This window comes from Phoxinus phoxinus (assembly GCF_949152265.1).
Source record: "Phoxinus phoxinus genome assembly, chromosome: 18".
NCBI lineage: Eukaryota > Metazoa > Chordata > Actinopteri > Cypriniformes > Leuciscidae > Phoxinus > Phoxinus phoxinus.
The window spans coordinates 12,373,277-12,393,588 of record NC_136893.1 but is presented as its reverse complement, the minus strand read 5'-3'; the positions used below and the strand labels follow the sequence as shown (position 1 = coordinate 12,393,588).

Genomic DNA, 20,312 nt, shown 5'->3' with positions numbered 1-20,312 from the left:
TGTCTTTTTACGTCAATTTGTGTGTCCAACCAAACTCTATATTGGCGCAAACCATCATTTAGACGCTAGCCAAATTAGGCAGATGCCAACATGGACAGGTTGCATCCCCACATCCTCTAAAATCTTAACACAGATTTAATGATAACATGACTGTGTTCTTTAAAGGTTTGTCCCTCCAGGTGTTTTGTGTTGCATAGGCTATTACTGAATGCTGAGATTAATAATAATTATCATAGTGTTGTATACGATTTTTACTACATACGATTTACTGTTCTGGTGTCATTCCAGAAGCAGAGATGGATCCCTACGATGGAATGGGCCTTTGTTTGAAATCTGGCTACACTTTCTGGTAGGAAGGCAGAAATGTTGTTTGTGTTGAATAATTGAATAGCCTACCTTTACCAGGGTTGAGTTCCTTCTGTTATCATAATAATTTTACGATATTAATTTGAAGAATAAGAAAACACTACTTCAGAACCACGTGTGCACTGCAGTTTTTCAATCCAAACATTTCTTTGCGAGTTTAGTTTAGTGAAGTGATAAAATGGCGCCCTCTGTTGAGCATCTTAAAGCACTGTTTTTTTTAACGTTTTTTTTTTAGGTGCAATGCCACACAACTGCTCCATTGCTAGGCCTAATATTTTTTTTAAAGTACTAAATATAGGGGAGACTTGGGCTAGTAGTAATAAACTGCAGTCAACAATATTTTTCAGGGTGGGTTTATTTCTAATTGTCAGTTTCTGTTCAGAAACATGCCTTAAAGTATAGGCTACAAAAAGGTTATTGAACAATTCCACCGTTATTGCTCAGGAAAAAAGCTACAGTTTATGGCATACTTTAACCTTTTGTGATAAATATGCAACAACAACCACAACAATAGCAGGCATTTTGTCACAAAAGGAACCTGTTATTGGGGCTTTACAGACCAATTTAATCAGTTTGTGAAACAGCAAAAATATAAAGTGGAACATACTAAAGTATCAAACCATTGTAATGGAAATAGTAAAGAATAAATTTAAATGTAGTTAAAATGTTATGACTTCCTTTTCAGCCAGTCACAACAAACTTCGATAGTGTCCCAATCAACTAGAATTCACCCTCCTTTTAGTTATAAGCAATTATTACTAATACCAAGGTATTCTTTAACATAATATACTAAAGCTTTTATGGATAATGTTGAAATTACAGTTGATCCATTAATGTAGTACATGCCTGACACAAGATGTACTCATGATAAAGGTGTTGTTAAGCTTAAGCAGTAATTCATGACAGCTTAAATTCCTGATATCCTGAGAAGATAGGTCATATTTACAAAACAGTGAATCACTGCCATTTACAGAGATAAACACACGAGGCATTGAGAACAAACAGAACACTGTCTAACAGAACAGAATCCCTTTATTCAAGTATGAAAATGTAAAGCACATTTTTATTTGTAGCATACAATTCAATTATGTAATACAAATCAACACAACTATAAAGGCAAATCATTTAATTTGAACAATCAGTCATCTGAAGAGGTCGATTTTATAAATCTGATTTTGAAGTGCATAGAATTTTGCATGACAGTAACATTTAAGTCCTACTAATCCTGATTGAATTGGTCCTTCATAACATAAAGGTGGGAGAACGAGAATATGATATAAAAGAAAAACTCAAATCTGATACTGTTTTCTGGTTAAAGATACTGAAAAACGTAATCAACAACACAGAAACCTTCTTAACACAAAGTAAATGATTTGGTTTGCGCAAAACTATCTGAGACATGGTTTCTAAAGTATGATGCATTTTGCTTAAAGCTGAAAGACTGCTATAAAGTTAATGCTTCATATTGATCAGAACACGGTTTAACCAATACTAATGAGTATACTGTTAGTAATAACAGGCTGTGACCTTTAGCAGAAGGCACAATAACATTTCAATGAGAGAAATACAAAACAAATCTGATAAAACTGCTTCATGAATGACAGCCGCCATTTGGGTGAATCTCACAAACCCGGGTCATATCTCACACAAAAATCAAAAGAAGAAAAAAATAGTTTTTACATTTGGTATTTGGAAAGAAAACAAAGCCAATTATTTGTGTGTGTGTGTGTGTGTGTGTGTTGCATTGTTAGTTATTATAAACATAATGTATAAAATTATTTCAGACTTTTTTTGGGATCAAATGTAAATTTCAGATATTTAAACTTAAATAAGTAAAAGTAAAATCTTTAATTTGTGACGAAAAAATTATAATTGTATTACTGTTTCACTGTAATATAACAATATGCTGTGTTATAATAAAGAAAAACAGAGAATAATGGGTAAAACAAAAAACAAAACCCTGCAATGGCACTAAAATAAGCTAAATGCAATATATAAATATCTTTTTTTTTTCTTTTGATTTTACATTTGATTTTAGACATGCATGTTTTTGTGAGAGTCATTTGTTGTGTTATTGAATTTTTTTCTACTTCAGCAAACTTTGGACGATTCTGCTGATTCTTCACAATAAAATCAGAGCTAGGCTTTTCAGTCGGAGGCATAAACACAATGGTAACAGCAAAGTTTTGAGCTATTATGCTTTTAGTTTGGTTTAAGTGGTTCACACGCCCTTTCGTTTTGACATCATTTTATATATATGTGACAGAAGTTTTAACATCCAAAATGGACGAACTCAAAAATCTGTAAACAGCATAAAAATACAAACTGGGGGAAACTGAATACAATAAACGGAAAGCAAAAATATGACTTTTTATGCACATCGTATTGAAATGAAAGACAATAATGGAAGTTATAAAGGATGAAAGCTAGGACAAACTGAAATTGACTTGCATCTCTTTTACTAGGACCTTATTATTAGAAAGGCCCACAAATAACCTCTCTAGATCCTGCACTCTGGAAGATCAGGCAGAATCCACTTTAAATTCTCATAATAAAAAGATTACCTACATTGCAAAGTGCCTCTTAGTGCTGATTACTAGAAAAAGAAAAAAAAGTTGTACGGGATTGTCCCAGCTGTACCCATTTAACTGTGCTATGCCATTTGTCTCCACCCAGATGTTACCATAAACTAAAAAGGTTATTAAGCATAGTTTAGATGGAAGAAACAGAGTTAGAAGAGGGAGGCTAGCAGCCTAGTGAAAAAAAAGGGAAGAAGAAGGTTGTACTGCAGATATGGAAACGTGTACACCTTCACATTCACACTTTAGCAGTCCAGTGGGTATCTGAATCTCAGCTGAGAATAATGAACAATCTGTCTCAGTAAAGTGCACCCCAGGTTTGTACCACAGAAATACTGTATTCACTCAGGTAAACTAAAGATCAAAGCTAAACATAAAGATTGAAATGAAACATTGTGAAAACGGCGTCCTGCAGCAGATGACTGTGGCTTGCTTCGACACAGTGGGTTTGTGAAAAGACTGGTCAAGCGCACACGTTTGCCATCCTTTTGAAACTTCTCAAGTGCTAGAAACAAATCAATCAGCCGTTATTCCTTTCTCTCGTAGTTCCTCGGTCACCCGCACAAGGTATGTAGGATCTGGATAACCAAAGCTGGAAAAAAAAATCAATATTATTAAGTTCAATTAAATTAAAGCTGAAGTTAGAAAGCTAAATGTTTCTTTATCCCTTCCATATTAAAAGGTATTAAATTAATTTATAATCCAATGTATAAGAGTTTAAATACATTTTAAAAATACAAAGTATTTAGTACTTTTATTCAGCAAGAATACATTTAATTCAAAGTTGAAATTCAATTTATAATGTTACTAAATGATATTTTTATTTCAATAATTCTATAAATGCTGTCATTTTGATCATGTGACACTGGAGTAACGCTGAAAAATCAGCTTTGGTTTCACAGGAATAAATAACATTTTGAACTATTTAAATACAAAACAGTTATTTGAAATGGTAATAATGTTGCACGTTTTAACAGCACATTTGATCAAATAAATGTAGCCTTTAAAAAAACTTTGAAAAAATCTTAACAACCTTTTTAAACAGTAGTGTGTCTCTGCACATCCTTCATTATTATTTTAATGGCTTTGTAAATTATGTAAATAAATTGTTAAATAAATGTGGCATTATATGCGTCATTATAGGCCAGGTTTAAAATGCAACACGTTGCAAAATGTTATATTATGTATACAATATTTACAATATGTAACATCTCTGTCCTTGGCCAGAAAAAAACAACAACTTGTAAATGCATTTTATATTAGACCTATCACGATATAAAGGTGCTATAGGATGGAAAATGTAGCTGGCATCTCCTCAAGGCTTTGTTTGGCTGATATGTGAAAGGTATGTAGGATCTGGATAACCAAAGCTGAAAAAAAAAATCAATGAAGTTAAATTAAATTAAAGCTGAAGTTAGAAAGCTAAATGTTTCTCTATCCCTTCCATATTAAAAGGTATTAAATTAATTTATAATCCAATGTACAAGTTTACACTACTGTTCAAATGTTTGGGGTCAGTTTAAATTTGTGTGAAATTAATCAAACAAACATATGGCAACATAAAACGTGGCACAAAAACATTTCCTCTATTTTGTTCTATGGAAGCTGATCATGGTTTCAGACATTTTTACTCAAGTTGCTCTGATCATAAAGGTTTAGTACATCAGAATGACTAGAACCTGATAAATCTACAGCATAAAAAAAAATTAACAATTTAGTGCATCATTTATTATTTGGATTTTTGAATATATCTTTTGGGTTGGGTTGGGTTGGGTTTTATCCAAAACAAATGTCATGTTCAAGTCAAAAAGCAATTCCAGTGAAGAGATGCCTGTGGTATAACTGGTTTTCCCAGATAGAATTTAGCAAGAAACGATTTAACTGCATACCATCGTGGTCCGCCCCATATGGAGGTCTTGTGGTGGATATCATTCCAGGTAATAACGTTATGCATGCCAGTGGTCATAGAGGTGCCTATGGTGAAGATCAGGCGCTGCTCAAACGCCCGCCGCAGCATGCAGAGGACACGGTTTCCCTCAGGGCTGTCTGGCAGGTATGCCACCCGGTCTGTGCCTGGGTACCTCACCCCAGGGTTTGGGTGCTCTTGCTGAAAGAATTTTAAAACATAATAGTGTGTGATTACAGTTTTTGTGTGGAATTTTTATGCGCTGTATAATGAAATCTGGTCTGTGGTTCTCTGAATGCAAAACACTCGGCTGTTGTAATCCGCCGGTAAGTAGTACTTACCTCTTGCAAACCGGGAGGGAAACTGTAAATAATGCATATGCAGCCATAACCTTCATGGCCAGGCAACTCCAGGTCTTGGTCTCTTTCAACCATCATGCTCCCATTGGCCGGCTGGTTCCCGATAAGTTGACCATACACCAGCCTGCACACAGGACATGCCTTCTTTACTTGAAACGCCTGTTCTAAGCAGGAGCGACAGAAAGCGTGGCCACATTTGTCCAGAGTTGTCTTTTCCACAATTTCGCCCATGCAGATAGAGCAAACGGTGCTCTCTTCTTCATGACCGACGGCTAATTCAGCCCCCGTCCTTGCCACTGCCTCATGTTGCATGGGTAAAACCACACAGGTCTCCATGTCTGCGTTTTTCCTGTATTTCTGCTGTTGCCTTTGTGAGCGCCGTGGTTGAGGGGGAGGCGGAGACAACAAGCTCCCTTCCCCGTCGGGCTCCACTGCCGTCACACACGGTAACAGAGAACGTTTCCTCTTAGGAGCTGCCTCCTGTTTGGTCATCTCCTTCCGGGCACAGCGGCATAAGTCAATGAAAGCTTTCCGTGTAACAGGAGAAACCGGCCCATCCATCATCCCAGTTCTGGCCCTGCTGCTGCCCTCCACCGGGGAGAGCCGCACGGCACAGCAGCCGCCACGCTCCCCGCGTCGGATGATGTCTGCGCTTAGTCCCTGCTTGTCCTCGAAGTCGACCAACCAGGGCCGTCCAGCGGCTGCAAGGTAATCCCACACCGCCTGCGACACCAGCACCTCGTCACTGCCCTGCCCCGCGCGCACGCTCATCTCATCAGATGAAACTGGGAGGAAAAGAGATCAGTTTGCAAGAGTAGTTCAAATGGCCAACATTAAAAAAATTGCCATTATTTAGTGCTTTATTGTGTTACATTATGCTACATTTACATTATACTGTACCATTAGGTAGGCCTACTTCACATTTCCCCCCAATATTATTGGTAAATAAAATAAAATAAATGAACTATATATAGTTAAAAAGTAAAAAATATATATTTAAAATTGAATAAATAAATGTTATATATTATATACGCATACACATACATGTTTCTTTTTCTTTTTAAAAGAAAAGTGTAAATTTTAGGTGTCTGGTCATTCTTTTTTTTTTCATTTTAAAAAGCCTTTTAGCTTTTTAAAAAACAAAGAAACTAATTTATTTTTAAATTATTTGATGTAGTCTTTCATATTAATTATATGAGGTTTTAAGAATGGCATAACAATTGTAAAAAAAATTTTTTTTTTAAATGTATATGCTAATTAAACCAGTTTTAGATTAAATACTGCTGTAACCGATTGATGCCATGTTCACTAACCAATTACAGTAATGCTCAACCTTTCACCCTTTTTACAATTCTTGAAGTTAAAAATTAGCTTGTGCTTGTTACCGGTTCCCTCTTTCCTTGTCAGGAGAAACATATGATGAATAATACACGTGTAATGAGTCAACCCTGCATAAATTCACAATACTTCACACCTGACAAGAGCTGCAGGCTAGCATGCAGATTCTTCTCAGTCAGATCTTACAAGCTCCCTGTGCTTAATCTCTTATAAAAAAGGATTATATTAGAAGGTTTAATCGTTATAATATAATTTACCCTTTCACAATCCAATTTATTTGAGGCTGTGCAGCAGAAGGGTGGAATATTCTAGACAATGAAGTTTCTTGCATGAATAGGCTGTGCTGAGTATTATCAGCTCGTTCAACACCAACAGGCAGCTGTGCAGAACCACATCAGCTGCTCTGAAATGTGTTCACTGTATAAACAAAGGATCATTCTGTGTTGCACTACCTGCTCATGAATGTCACTTGATGCTTGGCAGTGATTACATTATTGAAACTAAATTACCTTGTGATCCCATAAATTCTCGTTACTTGCAGTAACAGGCCTATTTCCCTGTTTTAGAGAAAATAAATATACAAGTTAGTAGATAAAGACATTGTTTATATTTAGCGGATTGTCCAGAAACCTGACACACGAAGAAAAGGATGATGGCAGTTGCCTTAACCTAAGCATTTGCTACATTAAAAACAATAATGAAAAAAACAAAAAAAACAGTGACAAAGCCTTTTGTGCTCATGTAATAAATGAATTCACCTTCTGTAGTGACTTTGCCGGGCGAGATGAATATAAAGGGAACCTACCGCAACTAGAGAATGCCTGCTTCCACTCGACGAGGAAGTCAACAGACGACCGCTGCATTGAACGTGCCGTAAAGAAAAACTATGATAATTTATGCTTGGGATATCCTATTCAAGTTCAGATGACACTTCGCTTGATCAACAGACCAGCTCAGTCTCTTTGTGGTTTCCCAATTCCCCGTCCTTGGCCAAAAGAAGACAACATGCATACAAAGAACATCGTTGACTGTCACGACGAAAGTGTTTTGCCTTTAGCTCCTTCGCGACTCTAACTCGGCGTCTCTATGTCATATTTCGTTATCACATAGTTCGCTTTCAGTAATTACAGTGAAAATGCCCTGAATACACAGTAATAGAGGCAGGAAGTTCGTCACTCTTGTGGTCGTTGGCTGAGCCGGATTAGGGATTACAGGATGTGACCACTGTGTGGCGCTCTTTAAAGACCACCACATCATCAATCGTCTTGTAAATGTATTGTTTGACCTTTGTGCTTTTTCTGATTAACCCCTTCTGTATATATCCACGGGATAGATATTTTGAATGATTAATCATTTGCAATTATTAGGCTACTTTCATACTTTCATAACATCACTACCATTGTTATACTGTATGTGTTTGTTTGTTTGATTGATTATTTTGTTTGTTTGCTGACACTTTTTGTGTTTTGAAGCTTTGGCAATATTGTATGCAAGGCAAAACTTTAATAATATAAAATAATAAAAAAGTAAACACTAAAACGTAAAATAACAAACATAGATAGATAGATAGATAGATAGATAGATAGATAGATAGATAGATAGATAGATAGATAGATAGATAGATAGATAGATAGATAGCTATTATTATCATTGTTTGTATTTTTAATATTATAAAGTCTAATTCTGACTCTAGATAAAGGAAAATAAAATATAATAGAAGAACAAATATTTGGCAATATATCACATTATTTATTCGTATGATTTGTATGCATAGACATAATATGTCTATGTTTGTATGGTCCAGGATCATCGTTTCGTGACATCTTGTACTGTCGAGGCGGAGCGAGGTCTGCGTTACTATGGAGACGCATTCGCAGCAGAAGTCGCTAGAAACGTTGAGATGACGTCACTGCGCGCCAGTGAGTAGACAGACACGCGCGATTCCTGTGCAGGGTGACGGAGCGGCGCATAAACAGCTAGCTTCCGTCTTTATGCATTCGCTTTGAACTGACAGCATCAATTAAAAACACTACCACAGGCGAGAGGACGAAAGTGTCAACGCAGATTTTTGTGTAAACTGAAAGAAGATATCGACATGTGAGTTTGACTGGCAGTGATAAGGATGCACTAAGTTAACTTCTTAGCTAGTTAGCAAATGTATTAATAACCTCTATCAGGTAAACATCAGATTTTCTCACATGCGGCAGTTATAAAATATGGACATTTAAGATAATACTAGTCATTCTCTGAAATACGTTTTAAATAGCATAGAAAAATCTTAATCGGTGGTGGAAACAGCGCACATTGCTTGCACAGAAGAGCTTAGCTCGCTGGTTAGCTGCTAGATTGTCTCGGCCTGAAGTTATTGTAGCAGTACAGCTAACATGAGAATTGAGCAATGTTGAGCTGCAGCTCAGTTTGGTATTGCTTGATTCTTCTTAATTCAATAATTAATCTGCATGACTGTAGAAGGTTCTAGCAATTTCCACGCCCTAGATAAAGCTTTACGCAGATTAAGGTTTGCAGGGTGTAAATTACCCAGCTAGAAAAAAGGGTTTGCTGGTCTTAAATGTTTAAGATGGTCTTAAAGCCTAGTTTTCAGTTTGTCCAGCTAGTCTTCCAAGCTGGTGCTCAGCTGGGCAGCCAGTTGCTCTGCTGAAATGTCTTAGTTTGGTCTCCCAGGCTGGTTTGTTGGATGGGTTTAAAAGGGTTTGGTCCGTCACTTCATCTGATCATGTGGGTGATAAGCCAGCCTCCAAGCTAAACCAGCTGAGCACCACTTTGACAAGACACAGACAGAGACCATCTTAAACTATGTAAGACCAGCAAATTCAGGTTGGACTAATTTTGCAACATGCAATAATCATAACCAGAATATCGGCATATCTTCAACACCAGTTTACCTGCAATAAACATTGCAGCATATTGTTCATTGGTATGAATAAATTAACCACCATTTAACTCTTAATGGCTTAATAACTTATCTGTAGCCATAGTTCATGCATTTAAAATACAGTACAAAATATTAGAAACAAATATTTTAGCAGGGGCTTGGTTTTTTCATTGTTTTTATTGTAGTGAAGCCCAAGGTAGATTAAGAGGCCATGCATGGACCTGCCTGTCAATACAAACTGGTTTCCACGGTAACATCGTTGTTGCTCCACCCCCGCCAGGGCCTCCTGCTCGCACATCTTAATTTAGAGCTGTGCTTTTAGTGTGGAGTTCTGGAGTTTGCCTTTTAACAAATGCACTCAGCTGGTTGGTTAGTTCACCATGTTTCCCATTATAACTAAACAACATTGCTTTATTTCAATGTCATATTGAAGTGTTGTATAACCTTAAATTCTGCATGCTCTTTCAAATATATTGGTTTTAATTCCATTTGTTTTACAGGCAGCCGGCAACTGGCAAGTGGTATGACAGACGAGAGGCCGTCTTCATTGAATTCTGTATAGAAGACAGCAAAGATGTCCAAGTTAAATTTAACAAAACAAAGCTTGATTTCAGGTACTTCCATTTTCAAATTGCTATTACAAAATATAATATGATCTAATGTTTTGATGCAATATAAAGATACTCGGTTAAAATTTATATAAATTAGATACTCAGTTAAAAAGTTAGTATTTGCATTGCAAATTTGAATGCTTGCCTCTTTAGTGTTTTAAAGTACAATATAGTGCTATAGTAGTTAATTCTAAATTGTAATATGCTATATTTTTTGTTTTAGTTGTGTTGGAGGAACAGATAACATGAAACACCATAATGAAGTAGAACTATTTGAGTCCATTGACCCAAATGTAAGTACTCCACCTTAGGGGTTGTCACGGTACCAACATTGCAGTAGTTCAGTAGTACCAATACCAGTACAATTTTGCGGTTTTCGATACCAATTTTATTACCAGAGCAAAAACGGTTGAATTAAGTACTTTAAAAAATGTTGTTCTATTTTGTCTTATCCATTGTTTTTCACTGTCAATCATCAGTTTCCGTTTCAATTCCTCATTCAAATTTGGTTGTTGATCCAAAAACTTTGCAGTGTACTTGGCAGCATGAAAAACTAAACTTGTAAAGTGCAAGCTCACTGAATTCTGCACTCTTGTGAATAATAAAAAAAGATGTTAATTGTTCAATGAATCTCTTATTTACTTCATGTTTACACACTGTGTTGAAAGGATTCGTGAGCTCACATTAAACAAAAAAAAAAAACTTTTTCAGCGGGGTTAAGCCGATTCTGACTAACTTACTGACTAGCAACTCTGATAGGCCATTGTATTCATGCATTGCGATTGGCTATAATGCTCAACGCTTGTAAAAAAACAACAACACTGTAAATAGAAACCTTTGACACTTGGAGAACTCTCAAACAAACACAAAAGACAGCGTTTGAAAGCAGTGTCTATCAGTGGGTACCAAAAATACCTGGTACTCGGTACTACGATACTTCAGAAATGCTGGTATCGTCAAGGTTTTTTTTTTGTGTGTGTGTACCGACCGGTACCAGTAGTAGTACGTTTGACAACGCTACTCCACCTGATGGTTTCTGGTCTAATTCAGGTTGTAAGAGCTCAATCTGCATGGCTCATTGTGTTCTCACTGGTTTAAGAGGTACATAGAACTCGATTATTCTTTTGCAGGACTCTAAACACAAACGCACAGACAGGTCTGTGTTTTGCTGTCTAAGAAAAGCAGAATCTGGCAAGTCTTGGCCAAGGTTAACAAAAGAGAAGGCGAAGGTCAGTGTTTGGTCCGTTTAAACGATTAAAATGTAACTCCATTTAGCAATAAGATCACTTGTGTTAATTGAGGTTTCTCTTTGTTCTTTGTGCAGCTCAATTGGCTCAGTGTTGACTTCAATAACTGGAAAGACTGGGAGGATGACTCGGATGAAGAATTGTCCAGTTTCGATCGCTTTTCAGAGGTTCATGTCTGCTATTAATTAACTGCTAATGAGCACATATTTACTGCTATTAATAATCTAAAATTAGTTTGAATTGTATAATTGGGAAAAAAATCATACTCATTTATCTGGTTTGTTTGATTTTAAAGATGATGAACAACATGGGAGGGGAAGATGACCTACCAGATGTGGACGGTGCAGATGATGTGAGAGAATTATTGAAGACATAATACTATTTTTTATTTATTGGTTTATTGTATAATAACCTAATAATAAAAATGTTTTTATAATTGCGGCATTGCTGAAATGTTCTCTGTGTTTGACCTGATTTTATTTCCAATTCCAGGAAGAGTCTGTGGATAGTGATGACGAAAGTAAGTTTGTGTGACTTTTGTTTGTTTGCATTATTTAGAAAATCTAAAAATGTTAGCTGCTACAACTTTATACATTAATGCCGCATTTATTGGTTAAAAATTTCTAATGAAATGCATTAACTTTTTTTATCTATTTAAATTTTCAGAAATGCCAGACCTTGAGTGAAGGAACAGGAAACCGTCATGCATAAGAAAGCAAGAATTTTCATTTAACACACAAATGAAGAGAGAGACTAAGTTTGAGTTGGTAGCCATTTAAAAACTGCATCGTTTTCGGAACTGTTCACTGTTCGGAAAAGTCACAAAGATGAATTTTTACTGTTGTGATGATGGCAACGTTAGCCCCTCGACAATACATACACACTTTACTTTACTGTTCTGCATGGACAATTACGAGCTCTCAATGATGTATTGTGGACACCAGTTATGGTCAGTTTACTCAATGGCTTCTAAGTCTTGGGCTTTTTCCTCAGTGTCAGTGGGGTTATTGCATCATGTAATGTAGACATTGTAATTTGTAGTAATGAAAAAAGGACATGAATGACTTTTTCAACATATTCTGCCTTCTCCCTCTCAGTCAAACTGTACATTTTATTTAATTTTTTTTTTTGGTTCCTTTGTGTTTAAGCTCCGATTTCCTCGAAGGAAGCATTGACTTAAGGTAGATGCTTCGTTGCCAGCCAAGACATTTGGTATTCACTAGTGCTGTGTTTGAAATTAGAATGGCATATTCATTGATTTATTGCAAACCCCCATTTTAAGTGTTTTAGCTCCAGTTTTGACCCTCAGATAGGTTTGTGTGTCAATCCAACATGTTCAAAGTGCATAGTCATGTCTGTACACACTGCTTGACAAAATCATTTCAGGTTGGCAGTTAGTATTTGTTGTTTTGTATCACACATAGACGTGTAGCAGGCACACGTGCACTGGTTTCTTCCATATATGTAAAGACAAGTGATTAAAAATATGCTCATCGCTGTACAGAACAAAAGGGTAACTTATCAACAGATTAAAAAAAAAAAACATTATCAATAGATGACCAATTTGTGTTTGCACTCTTAATATCAGGTGTGAGTAAAAGATGAAAACTATGTTGTGACCTGTCATTTCAGGTTTATAAATTTAAGTTGAGTGAGGTTTTGTCTACATATTTCTAATAAACTGTCTCTAAACAACACTTTGGATATTTTTTTTCCACAGCAAAGCCCTCATTGTGTGCTGTGGAAAAGTCAATATTTCATGTGGTTACAGTAAAAATGATTTCACACGCATGCGGATTGTGTGGTGTGCTGTGTGTTGATGATGACACAACTATTAAATGCCACAAGCAAAGTGTTAGAAATGATACAGCGGCACAATGTGTAATAAAATGCATTCATCCAAAGCTTACAACACTTTGGATATTTTTTTTCCCTATGTTTGTACATAATTTAGTATAATTTTCAGCAGTATTAAAGCGAAATATCATCCAATATTTGTGTTTATTAAATTATAGTAGCAGCTAATATTGTCTGTTTTTGGCAGCAGATACCGTGTTATCGCATTCACAATTAACCCTCAAATTCTAAATATGAGATTTATCGTGAACACTGTTAAAACAAATATTGTTTAATGTGGATTTATCAATCGATGACAGGACAGCATTTGTTTGAGCATTCCTAATAAATAGGCGTCTGAGGTTCCGGAACGTTTTGCTTATGAAAAAAAAGCTATTGTGCTGCCACAAGATGTCGCTGTAGTTTAATTTCTGCTAAACAGGCCTGCACAAATGAAACTGCACTTCGCGTTTTTGAGAAGTGATACTAGGCCTACATTCGACGGGACTGCATCTGTGTTTAAAGCTAAAAATCTGTATGAAAACAAAACTCGGTGTATTATAGAGTTCTTTAAAAGTTTTGCTCACACATTGAAAACGTTCACCATTCCACAACGTCTTTAATTAATCAGTTATTCAGTAGCCTATTCATCCCAGAATTTAAGAAATTACTTTTTATTCACCAAATTCTTGTTTTACCACATTAGGTGGAAGGATCCAGTGATTCCAGGAAAAAAATTCCTGATCACAATCATGTTTTTTGAGGTCTGGTTTCTAGTTGGACCATTAATGTAAGAAGGTAGGGGTTCCATTGAGCACTTATCTTCCGCCCTGAGGTTCTGGAGTCCAACTAAAGGGCTTCCTAAAGAAGCTCTAGAGAGCTTAGAGGTTTTGTAATGACAAAAGATGACTTTAACAGTGAAATTATGTTTTAAATCAAGATTTACTGGATAAGCAAAATTACTTAGCACAGCATATTAAGTCTTGCTTTCTGAAAACAAAATTAAGTTAACGTTAGCTTAAAATAAGAAAAGAATATCTGCCATTGGGGTCAGAAATATAAACTTAATTCAAATGGGGGAAAAAACATATATTTTTCTTTTCTCACTGATAGATATTTTTGATATTCTTGATTTAAAAATGTTTAAACATTTGCATGGTAAAACGACACAAAAACACTGAGTAGGAAAATCCTTTTTTTATTATTTTTTTTAATAAGCATCTGCTGTTTTAACTGACTGTCAGGGATGTTTATTGTGCATTCAAAATGAAACCAGGTTCTTCTTAATAACTGCCCTAAATAACTTAATACAGCAGATGGAGATGTAATGATGGATGAATGGTAGGCTATCTGGAGGGACTGTATGTTCAGATCAACAGTTGATCTGTAAGGCCTGGAATATTTTAGGGGGTTGAGTTCCCTGAGCTAGCGTTTTGTTTAAGACAGTGGTGGTATGGGAGGTTGTGTTGGTGTCAGCAGTCTGAACCAGAGGTAATAGAAAAGTCCTCACGCCAGCGGTTTTGAGCTGTCTCTCCTGTGCGACAAAAGGCGGCTTACGGACACATGAGCAGGCAATGGCGTGGAGTAATCCTGCCCACAATAGATGTACACAAAGTCGGTTACTCTGAGCCGGCGTTGCAGAGCTACTGCAACTTGCAACCTAACCGGAATCACCAGCTTCCACAGAAAGTGCAACTGGCCTGGTCGGTTATCTCACCAAACATGAAATTGGATACAGAGGGGTTCAGATATATGATACCTTGATTGCTTAGCTAATACCCATCTTTGGTTAAGGAAGTGCTTCGCCTTAAAGGACCACATTGTATTGCCTACAGTATGACTGAAAAGATTGTAACTGAAAGAGCTTGCAATCTGATATTCAATTAATGTTTTCTAAAATTGTTTATGCCTACAGTTAGTATAGAAACAGTTTACACTTTGGCTTTTAGACCAGTTATCACACTTCTTCCTCTAGTAACAGTTGGAAATAAAGCACCTATCATTTGAGACAATGGCCCGACCACACACACACATCAAAAAAAAATTGAATCAAAGGCAACAGAAACTGTTGCGGCCAGCATTTTGGTTCATCCCAAATGAAAGAGCAAAAGCACAAGCGAAGCAGTATCCTTTCACTAGACTTTAGCTCACCGTGTTTGCCCAGAGAAGAGGCTCAGTGTTGCCCTCGCCCCACTATCACCTCCTGCCACCAAACATGGATTTTCCAGAGCTTTATTGGGCCTCAGGCCAGCAGTCCCGCCAGCACACACAATGTAAAACTCTGCCTAATCAGTTCTGCACAGAACCAACTGGCTCTGCCCTGACCAGGGAATGGAGGTGCCACAGCAAAGCCCTCATTGTGTGCTGTGGAAAAGTCAATATTTCATGTGGTTACAGTAAAAATGGTTTCACAAGCATGCAGATTGTGTGGTGTGCTGTGTGTTGATGATGACACAACTATTAAATGCCACAAGCAAAGTGTTTGAAATGATACAGTGGCACAATGTGTACTAAAATGCATTCATCCAAAGCTTAACATTGCATTATTTTAAATGCAATGTGTATCACTTTGAATAAAAGCATCTGCCAAATATTATATTATACTTTTATATTATGCATATATTTTATCATTTAATAATGTATTATTTTATTTTAAACCGAAGCAGAATAAAAACATCTGGCAAATATGATATTTTACATTTATGCATTGTGCATATACAGCCTCATATGTGATATTTAATTATGTTATTTTTGTTGTTAACCCATAGACTTTTCATGTGGAGTGTTAGTTATGAAAGGTTACATCCGTGTGAGGCTTCCTTCTGTTGTATGAGAGGGTTTGTTTCTTTGTGTCAGCACTTAATCCACACTGTGAAGGGCTCTAGACCCTTTTAGGGGCCCTAGTGTTGTAGCTGGGGCCAGAGAAGAGGCAGTTCCTAAACACCGTTCTCTGTTGTGGGCTGGGATGGGACAGTGATCCTCAGCGGCTCTTCTTCTAAATGTCATCATGTTCCCACATCTTATTAATACACCATTTCCCTTTCGCCTGTTGTTAAAACATTTATATTTCGGAACATTTTATGTCTTTTATGACCTTTCTCCTCCAGATGTTTATTTTTAGTTGAAAACTAGGTTGAGAGTTACATTTCCCACCAAGATTCGTTTAACATTTCACCGGTCCTCAATGGCAAAAACGGTGAGGATCATGAGCTAAAAGGAAGCGGAGGACAGAGAAGGGTTAAGAACTTTTTGATTTGATTTGTTGTTTTGTCTGCAGCCCCCTCCCACAATTCAGCCAAAGGATTATAGTGTCACTGAGGGTCACGGTCATTATAAAAACCCCTGTGGCCTCTCACTTCCCCATCAGAGAGGTTGAATGTCTGCAGGACATGCTCATCATTTGTCTATCCGCGTTCTTTTATTAAATATCATCTCGAACTTTCACGTAGATGCAGAGATCACCTGCCAGTTTCACACTTAAGGTTTTATGACAAAAACCACAAGATAGAAATTAACGGAGCAAATGATTTCAGTCTTGTGAAGCAGGGCTGCTTTTCACGCGAACTTCTCTGTAGGTTATAGAGGATTTAATGCTCGGTTTTCCATAGTTTATACGCCTTTGTTTGTGTTCAAAGGGAACACATCCAGATCTGAGAGGAAGCTCTTGGAGGTTCTTCTCCTTCTCACGCTCAAGTCCCTCCATATTTTTTGGCATCGCCTCTGAGTTATAGCAGCCATGTGGGAGTTCCGGTCCATGTCTTTTTGGCGGGCTGTGTTTGCCGAGTTCTACGGCACCATGTTCTTTGTGTTCTTCGGGCTGGGAGCAGCTCTGCGTTGGACCACCGGGCCACACAACGTGCTTCAAGTTGCCTTCTGCTTCGGGCTGGCAGCTGCCACTCTCATCCAGTCCATCGGCCACATCAGCGGTGGCCACATCAACCCGGCCGTCACGTTCGCCTACCTGATTGGCTCCCAGATGTCCCTGTTTCGTGCTTTCTTCTACATCTGTGCTCAGTGCTTGGGCGCGCTGGCTGGAGCCGCTGTGCTGTATGGGGTCACGCCAAGCAACATGAGAGGCAATCTGGCCCTGAACACGGTAAGAGGGTGTATTTGAATCAGTGAGTTCAGTAGTTGAAATACTGGCTTATTTACAAGTGATACAAGCTGATAGATCAATGTTTTAAACCATAGAGATCATTTCACATGAAAAAAAAATAGTGGACATTAAATGTATTTTGGATCATTTTTTGTATGTATGCTTTCAGCTTCAGCCAGGCATCAGTCTGGGAATGGCCACCACCATAGAGATATTCCTGACTCTGCAACTCGTAGTCTGTGTCTTCGCTGTGACGGATGAGAGGCGAAACGGGCGACTGGGGTCTGCTGCCCTGTCCATTGGTTTCTCAGTGCTTGTGGGTCACCTGCTGGGGGTAAGAGGCCATCCACAGGACAGATTCAGTCTTAAAAGCAGTGCTTGTGCATTGTTTTTTACCGCATGCCCAGATTTTCCAATGCAAAACAGCACTAAAATGTTAACAGAGTAAATGCATAAATAACTTCAGGTGAGATTTACTTGTTTAGCACATGAAACGAACACTAGTAATTAAGTAATTAGCTGGGATCGTTCCACAGAAGAAAGCAAGTCATTCAGGTTTAGAACGAGTAAATAAATCATGACAGAATTTTCAGTTGTGGGTGAACTATCCCTTCCAGTGGCATGAATCTTTAATCAAGATTTTCTCTTGTAAAATATTTAATTTGCTATAACTATACACATTTTTTTGGATCAAGACCTACCAGTTGAAGATCACTGGCACTATTGGTTATATGAAATGAATGGTTTAGAAAAGCGCTTTTTTTTTTTTTCGTCACAAAATGTAGCCATATTATCGCCCAGCTCTTTACATTAATTTGGGTAGGGCGATTAATACTACATAGCATATCTCAATTGCTTGTATTGTCACAAAATCCACTAAATGAAGACATTAAGATATTATAAACATTAACATCATGATATTCTGTAAAGCTGAAACAAAACATATTGTGGAAAACAAAAATAAATTTGACTTGACATGAATCTCATTGCAGATGTATTACACTGGAGCTGGAATGAACCCTGCCAGGTCTTTTGCCCCTGCTGTGCTGTTTAGGAACTTTATTAACCATTGGGTGAGGCACATTTCCATCATATTCAGATGAAGAAACATTTTGCGTATTGAATCATAAACGTTACCGTTTTCTGTCTGTTCTGGTAGGTCTACTGGGTGGGCCCTATGATCGGCGGTGCTATGGGCGCCCTGCTGTACGACTTCATGCTCTTCCCACGCATGCGCGGCCTGTCCGAGCGACTGGCCACGCTCAAGGGCAACCGACCTCCCGAGGCCGAAGCCCAGCAGGAGACCAGAGGAGAACCGATTGAGCTCAAAACACAAGCCTTATAAACACTGCCAGGAAACTTTGAATCCCTGAAGCAACACATACGTACGATCATTTCACACACCTCATCTTCACACACCTACCAGTTTGCCATAGGGAGAATCACACACACACTTCCAATGGCAACCGAGACACTATAACCCCTTCCCAAGGACTAAGAATGAGGGTAAGAAGAGGACTTCCTGCTGAGGACTGCGCTCTGTACCTCCAGGTATAGGGAGCCAGATCAGGTGGCCACCTCTGTCCTTTCTAGTCTACTAAGAGTGAACTACGCTAGAAGTGGACTTCTGCATGCTTTCCAGTTTCACAGGATTTAAATCTCACACATTTATTTCATTTCAGTTTATTTTTTCTTTGATTTTTCAGAGATGTGACACGTGTACAATATTATTAGCATTTTGCAACAGATTTCTTTACATTCTATTTACAGTCGACATGATTCAGTTGTGCTTGGTGTGTGTGTGTGTGTTTTCCAGTTTGGCTCTTCCATTTCCACCATTCGCCTTGTGTTTGTATCAATGCAATGTTCTTTTTTCTATCTCCCAAAATGAAGGAAACATTCCTTTAAATCTTGGGTTAGGTGGATGTTCATTCATGACTAAAAGCTTCATAAATCCTTTGGGAATTTGGATCCCTCTTCGAGTCTGTCTCAAGCTGTTGTATCGTTTAACTGTGGCCTAATGGCCCAGTATGTGTTTCTTTAAAAGAAGCACAGTCACACATAATTCCTAATATATATATATATATATGAAGACTTCAGATGCAAAAGCCTCTAAGTGCCATCTGAAATTTTCTTCTAAAATGAGCATTTTTATCAAGCTCGTATTTTTAAGTTCAGTAATTTCACTTTAATGACAATTAATAGGTAATTTTAATTTACATTAAAGTGAAATAACTGAACATAAACATACAAGCTTGATAAAAATTATCATTCTAGAAGAAAATTTCAGATGGCACTTATACATATATAAATACACTTTATATATATAAATATATATAAACACGCAAAACTCAACAAGTCTATTGATATACCATATCTTTTACCTGATTCAAGCACTTGATCCCCCCCCCCCCAACCCACCCAACCATGTAATTTTCAAAACTACTGTTTCAGGCATTTCCGATGAACTTTTTCTGTCATAAATCTGCATGCATACATTTTCTGTTTAGATTAGCGGGTTTGGCATTATTTTGTGTGTACATAGCTAAACTTAGGCAAAAGCAATGATATTTTGTCCCGCGCAAGAGAATATATGTGTAATTCATTTACATTCACAGACATTTAAAACCTCGCTAATGAGCAAAATTGGTTGAAAACATCATGGACACAGTGACCGTTTCTGTTTTCCACAGATGGAGAGGGATTTAGTCACCTCTTCCTCATTGGCCTGCGATTAGAGGATTGCTGAGCGACGGAGATGTCTGGATTTAAATAATGTTCTTGTAGCATTTGGATCTGATAGAATGAAAAGGCAATTACTCCACCCAGGTGTTCTGTCACTCTTTTCCTCATGCACTCTTTCCACTCTTCTACTAGTGTCTTGTTGTTCAAGATCTGACTGAAGGGACACCAGAGGGCTCACCATAGGGCTCTGTAAGCACGCTCTTTTTGAAGACATTTAATTAAATGGACTTTCTTCATACAAACGTCAATGTTTACATGAAAATCAGATATCATTTTGTCATCAAGGTCTTGTGTAAAATGTAAAGATGACCATTTTTGACTGTTGAAGCTAGCTGA

At 37.4% G+C, this 20,312-nt stretch overlaps 3 protein-coding genes across 5 annotated transcripts; 2 read left to right on the top strand and 1 right to left on the bottom strand.

Annotated features, from left to right (window-relative positions):
• Positions 1 to 1,373: 1,373 nt before the first annotated feature.
• Positions 1,374 to 7,817, bottom strand: dtx3 (deltex E3 ubiquitin ligase 3). 3 transcript variants are annotated; one of them, XM_079588755.1, is made up of 5 exons: positions 7,354 to 7,817; positions 7,058 to 7,105; positions 5,193 to 5,995; positions 4,835 to 5,052; positions 1,374 to 3,537 (listed from the first exon to the last, which is right to left on the bottom strand). In XM_079588755.1, the coding sequence occupies exons 2-5, from the start codon at positions 7,068 to 7,070 to the stop codon at positions 3,462 to 3,464; spliced, it is 1,110 nt and encodes a 369-aa protein (XP_079444881.1). In that variant the 5' UTR covers positions 7,071 to 7,105; positions 7,354 to 7,817; the 3' UTR covers positions 1,374 to 3,461. The 3 variants fall into 3 exon arrangements, with proteins under 3 accessions (XP_079444881.1, XP_079444879.1, XP_079444880.1); XM_079588753.1 differs by lacking the exon at positions 7,058 to 7,105 and having other exon boundaries at positions 7,354 to 7,795; XM_079588754.1 differs by lacking the exon at positions 7,058 to 7,105 and having other exon boundaries at positions 1,382 to 4,315; positions 7,354 to 7,559.
• A 533-nt stretch (positions 7,818 to 8,350) lies between these two features.
• ptges3a (prostaglandin E synthase 3a (cytosolic)) lies at positions 8,351 to 13,441 on the top strand. The gene is made up of 8 exons (XM_079588546.1): positions 8,351 to 8,645; positions 9,942 to 10,055; positions 10,276 to 10,345; positions 11,183 to 11,281; positions 11,377 to 11,466; positions 11,595 to 11,651; positions 11,792 to 11,819; positions 11,966 to 13,441. Coding segments are annotated over exons 1-8 (480 nt in total). The 5' UTR covers positions 8,351 to 8,643; the 3' UTR covers positions 11,986 to 13,441.
• A 3,056-nt stretch (positions 13,442 to 16,497) lies between these two features.
• mipa (major intrinsic protein of lens fiber a) lies at positions 16,498 to 19,206 on the top strand. Its single transcript, XM_079587746.1, has 4 exons — positions 16,498 to 17,231; positions 17,401 to 17,565; positions 18,224 to 18,304; positions 18,391 to 19,206. Exons 1-4 carry the CDS (start codon positions 16,872 to 16,874, stop codon positions 18,574 to 18,576), a joined length of 792 nt encoding a protein of 263 aa, XP_079443872.1. The 5' UTR covers positions 16,498 to 16,871; the 3' UTR covers positions 18,577 to 19,206.
• Positions 19,207 to 20,312: the final 1,106 nt, after the last annotated feature.

What these genes read in the sequence shown, in the direction of transcription:
- dtx3 (XM_079588753.1), bottom strand. Translation starts at nt 7,411, where the DNA reads ATGCAGCGGTCGTCTGTTGACTTCCTCGTCGAGTGGAAGCAGGCATTC. An exon ending in TCCCTCCCGGTTTGCAAGAG is followed by an intron (nt 5,053 to 5,192) that starts GTAAGTACTACT and finishes AAATTCTTTCAG; the next exon opens with CAAGAGCACCCAAACCCTGG. An exon ending in ATATGGGGCGGACCACGATG is followed by an intron (nt 3,538 to 4,834) that starts GTATGCAGTTAA and finishes TTTTTTTTCCAG; the next exon opens with CTTTGGTTATCCAGATCCTA.
- ptges3a (XM_079588546.1), top strand. An exon ending in GTTTCGATCGCTTTTCAGAG is followed by an intron (nt 11,467 to 11,594) that starts GTTCATGTCTGC and finishes TTGATTTTAAAG; the next exon opens with ATGATGAACAACATGGGAGG. An exon ending in ATGTGGACGGTGCAGATGAT is followed by an intron (nt 11,652 to 11,791) that starts GTGAGAGAATTA and finishes TTCCAATTCCAG; the next exon opens with GAAGAGTCTGTGGATAGTGA.
- mipa (XM_079587746.1), top strand. Translation starts at nt 16,872, where the DNA reads ATGTGGGAGTTCCGGTCCATGTCTTTTTGGCGGGCTGTGTTTGCCGAG. An exon ending in GCAATCTGGCCCTGAACACG is followed by an intron (nt 17,232 to 17,400) that starts GTAAGAGGGTGT and finishes GTATGCTTTCAG; the next exon opens with CTTCAGCCAGGCATCAGTCT. An exon ending in TTGTGGGTCACCTGCTGGGG is followed by an intron (nt 17,566 to 18,223) that starts GTAAGAGGCCAT and finishes ATCTCATTGCAG; the next exon opens with ATGTATTACACTGGAGCTGG.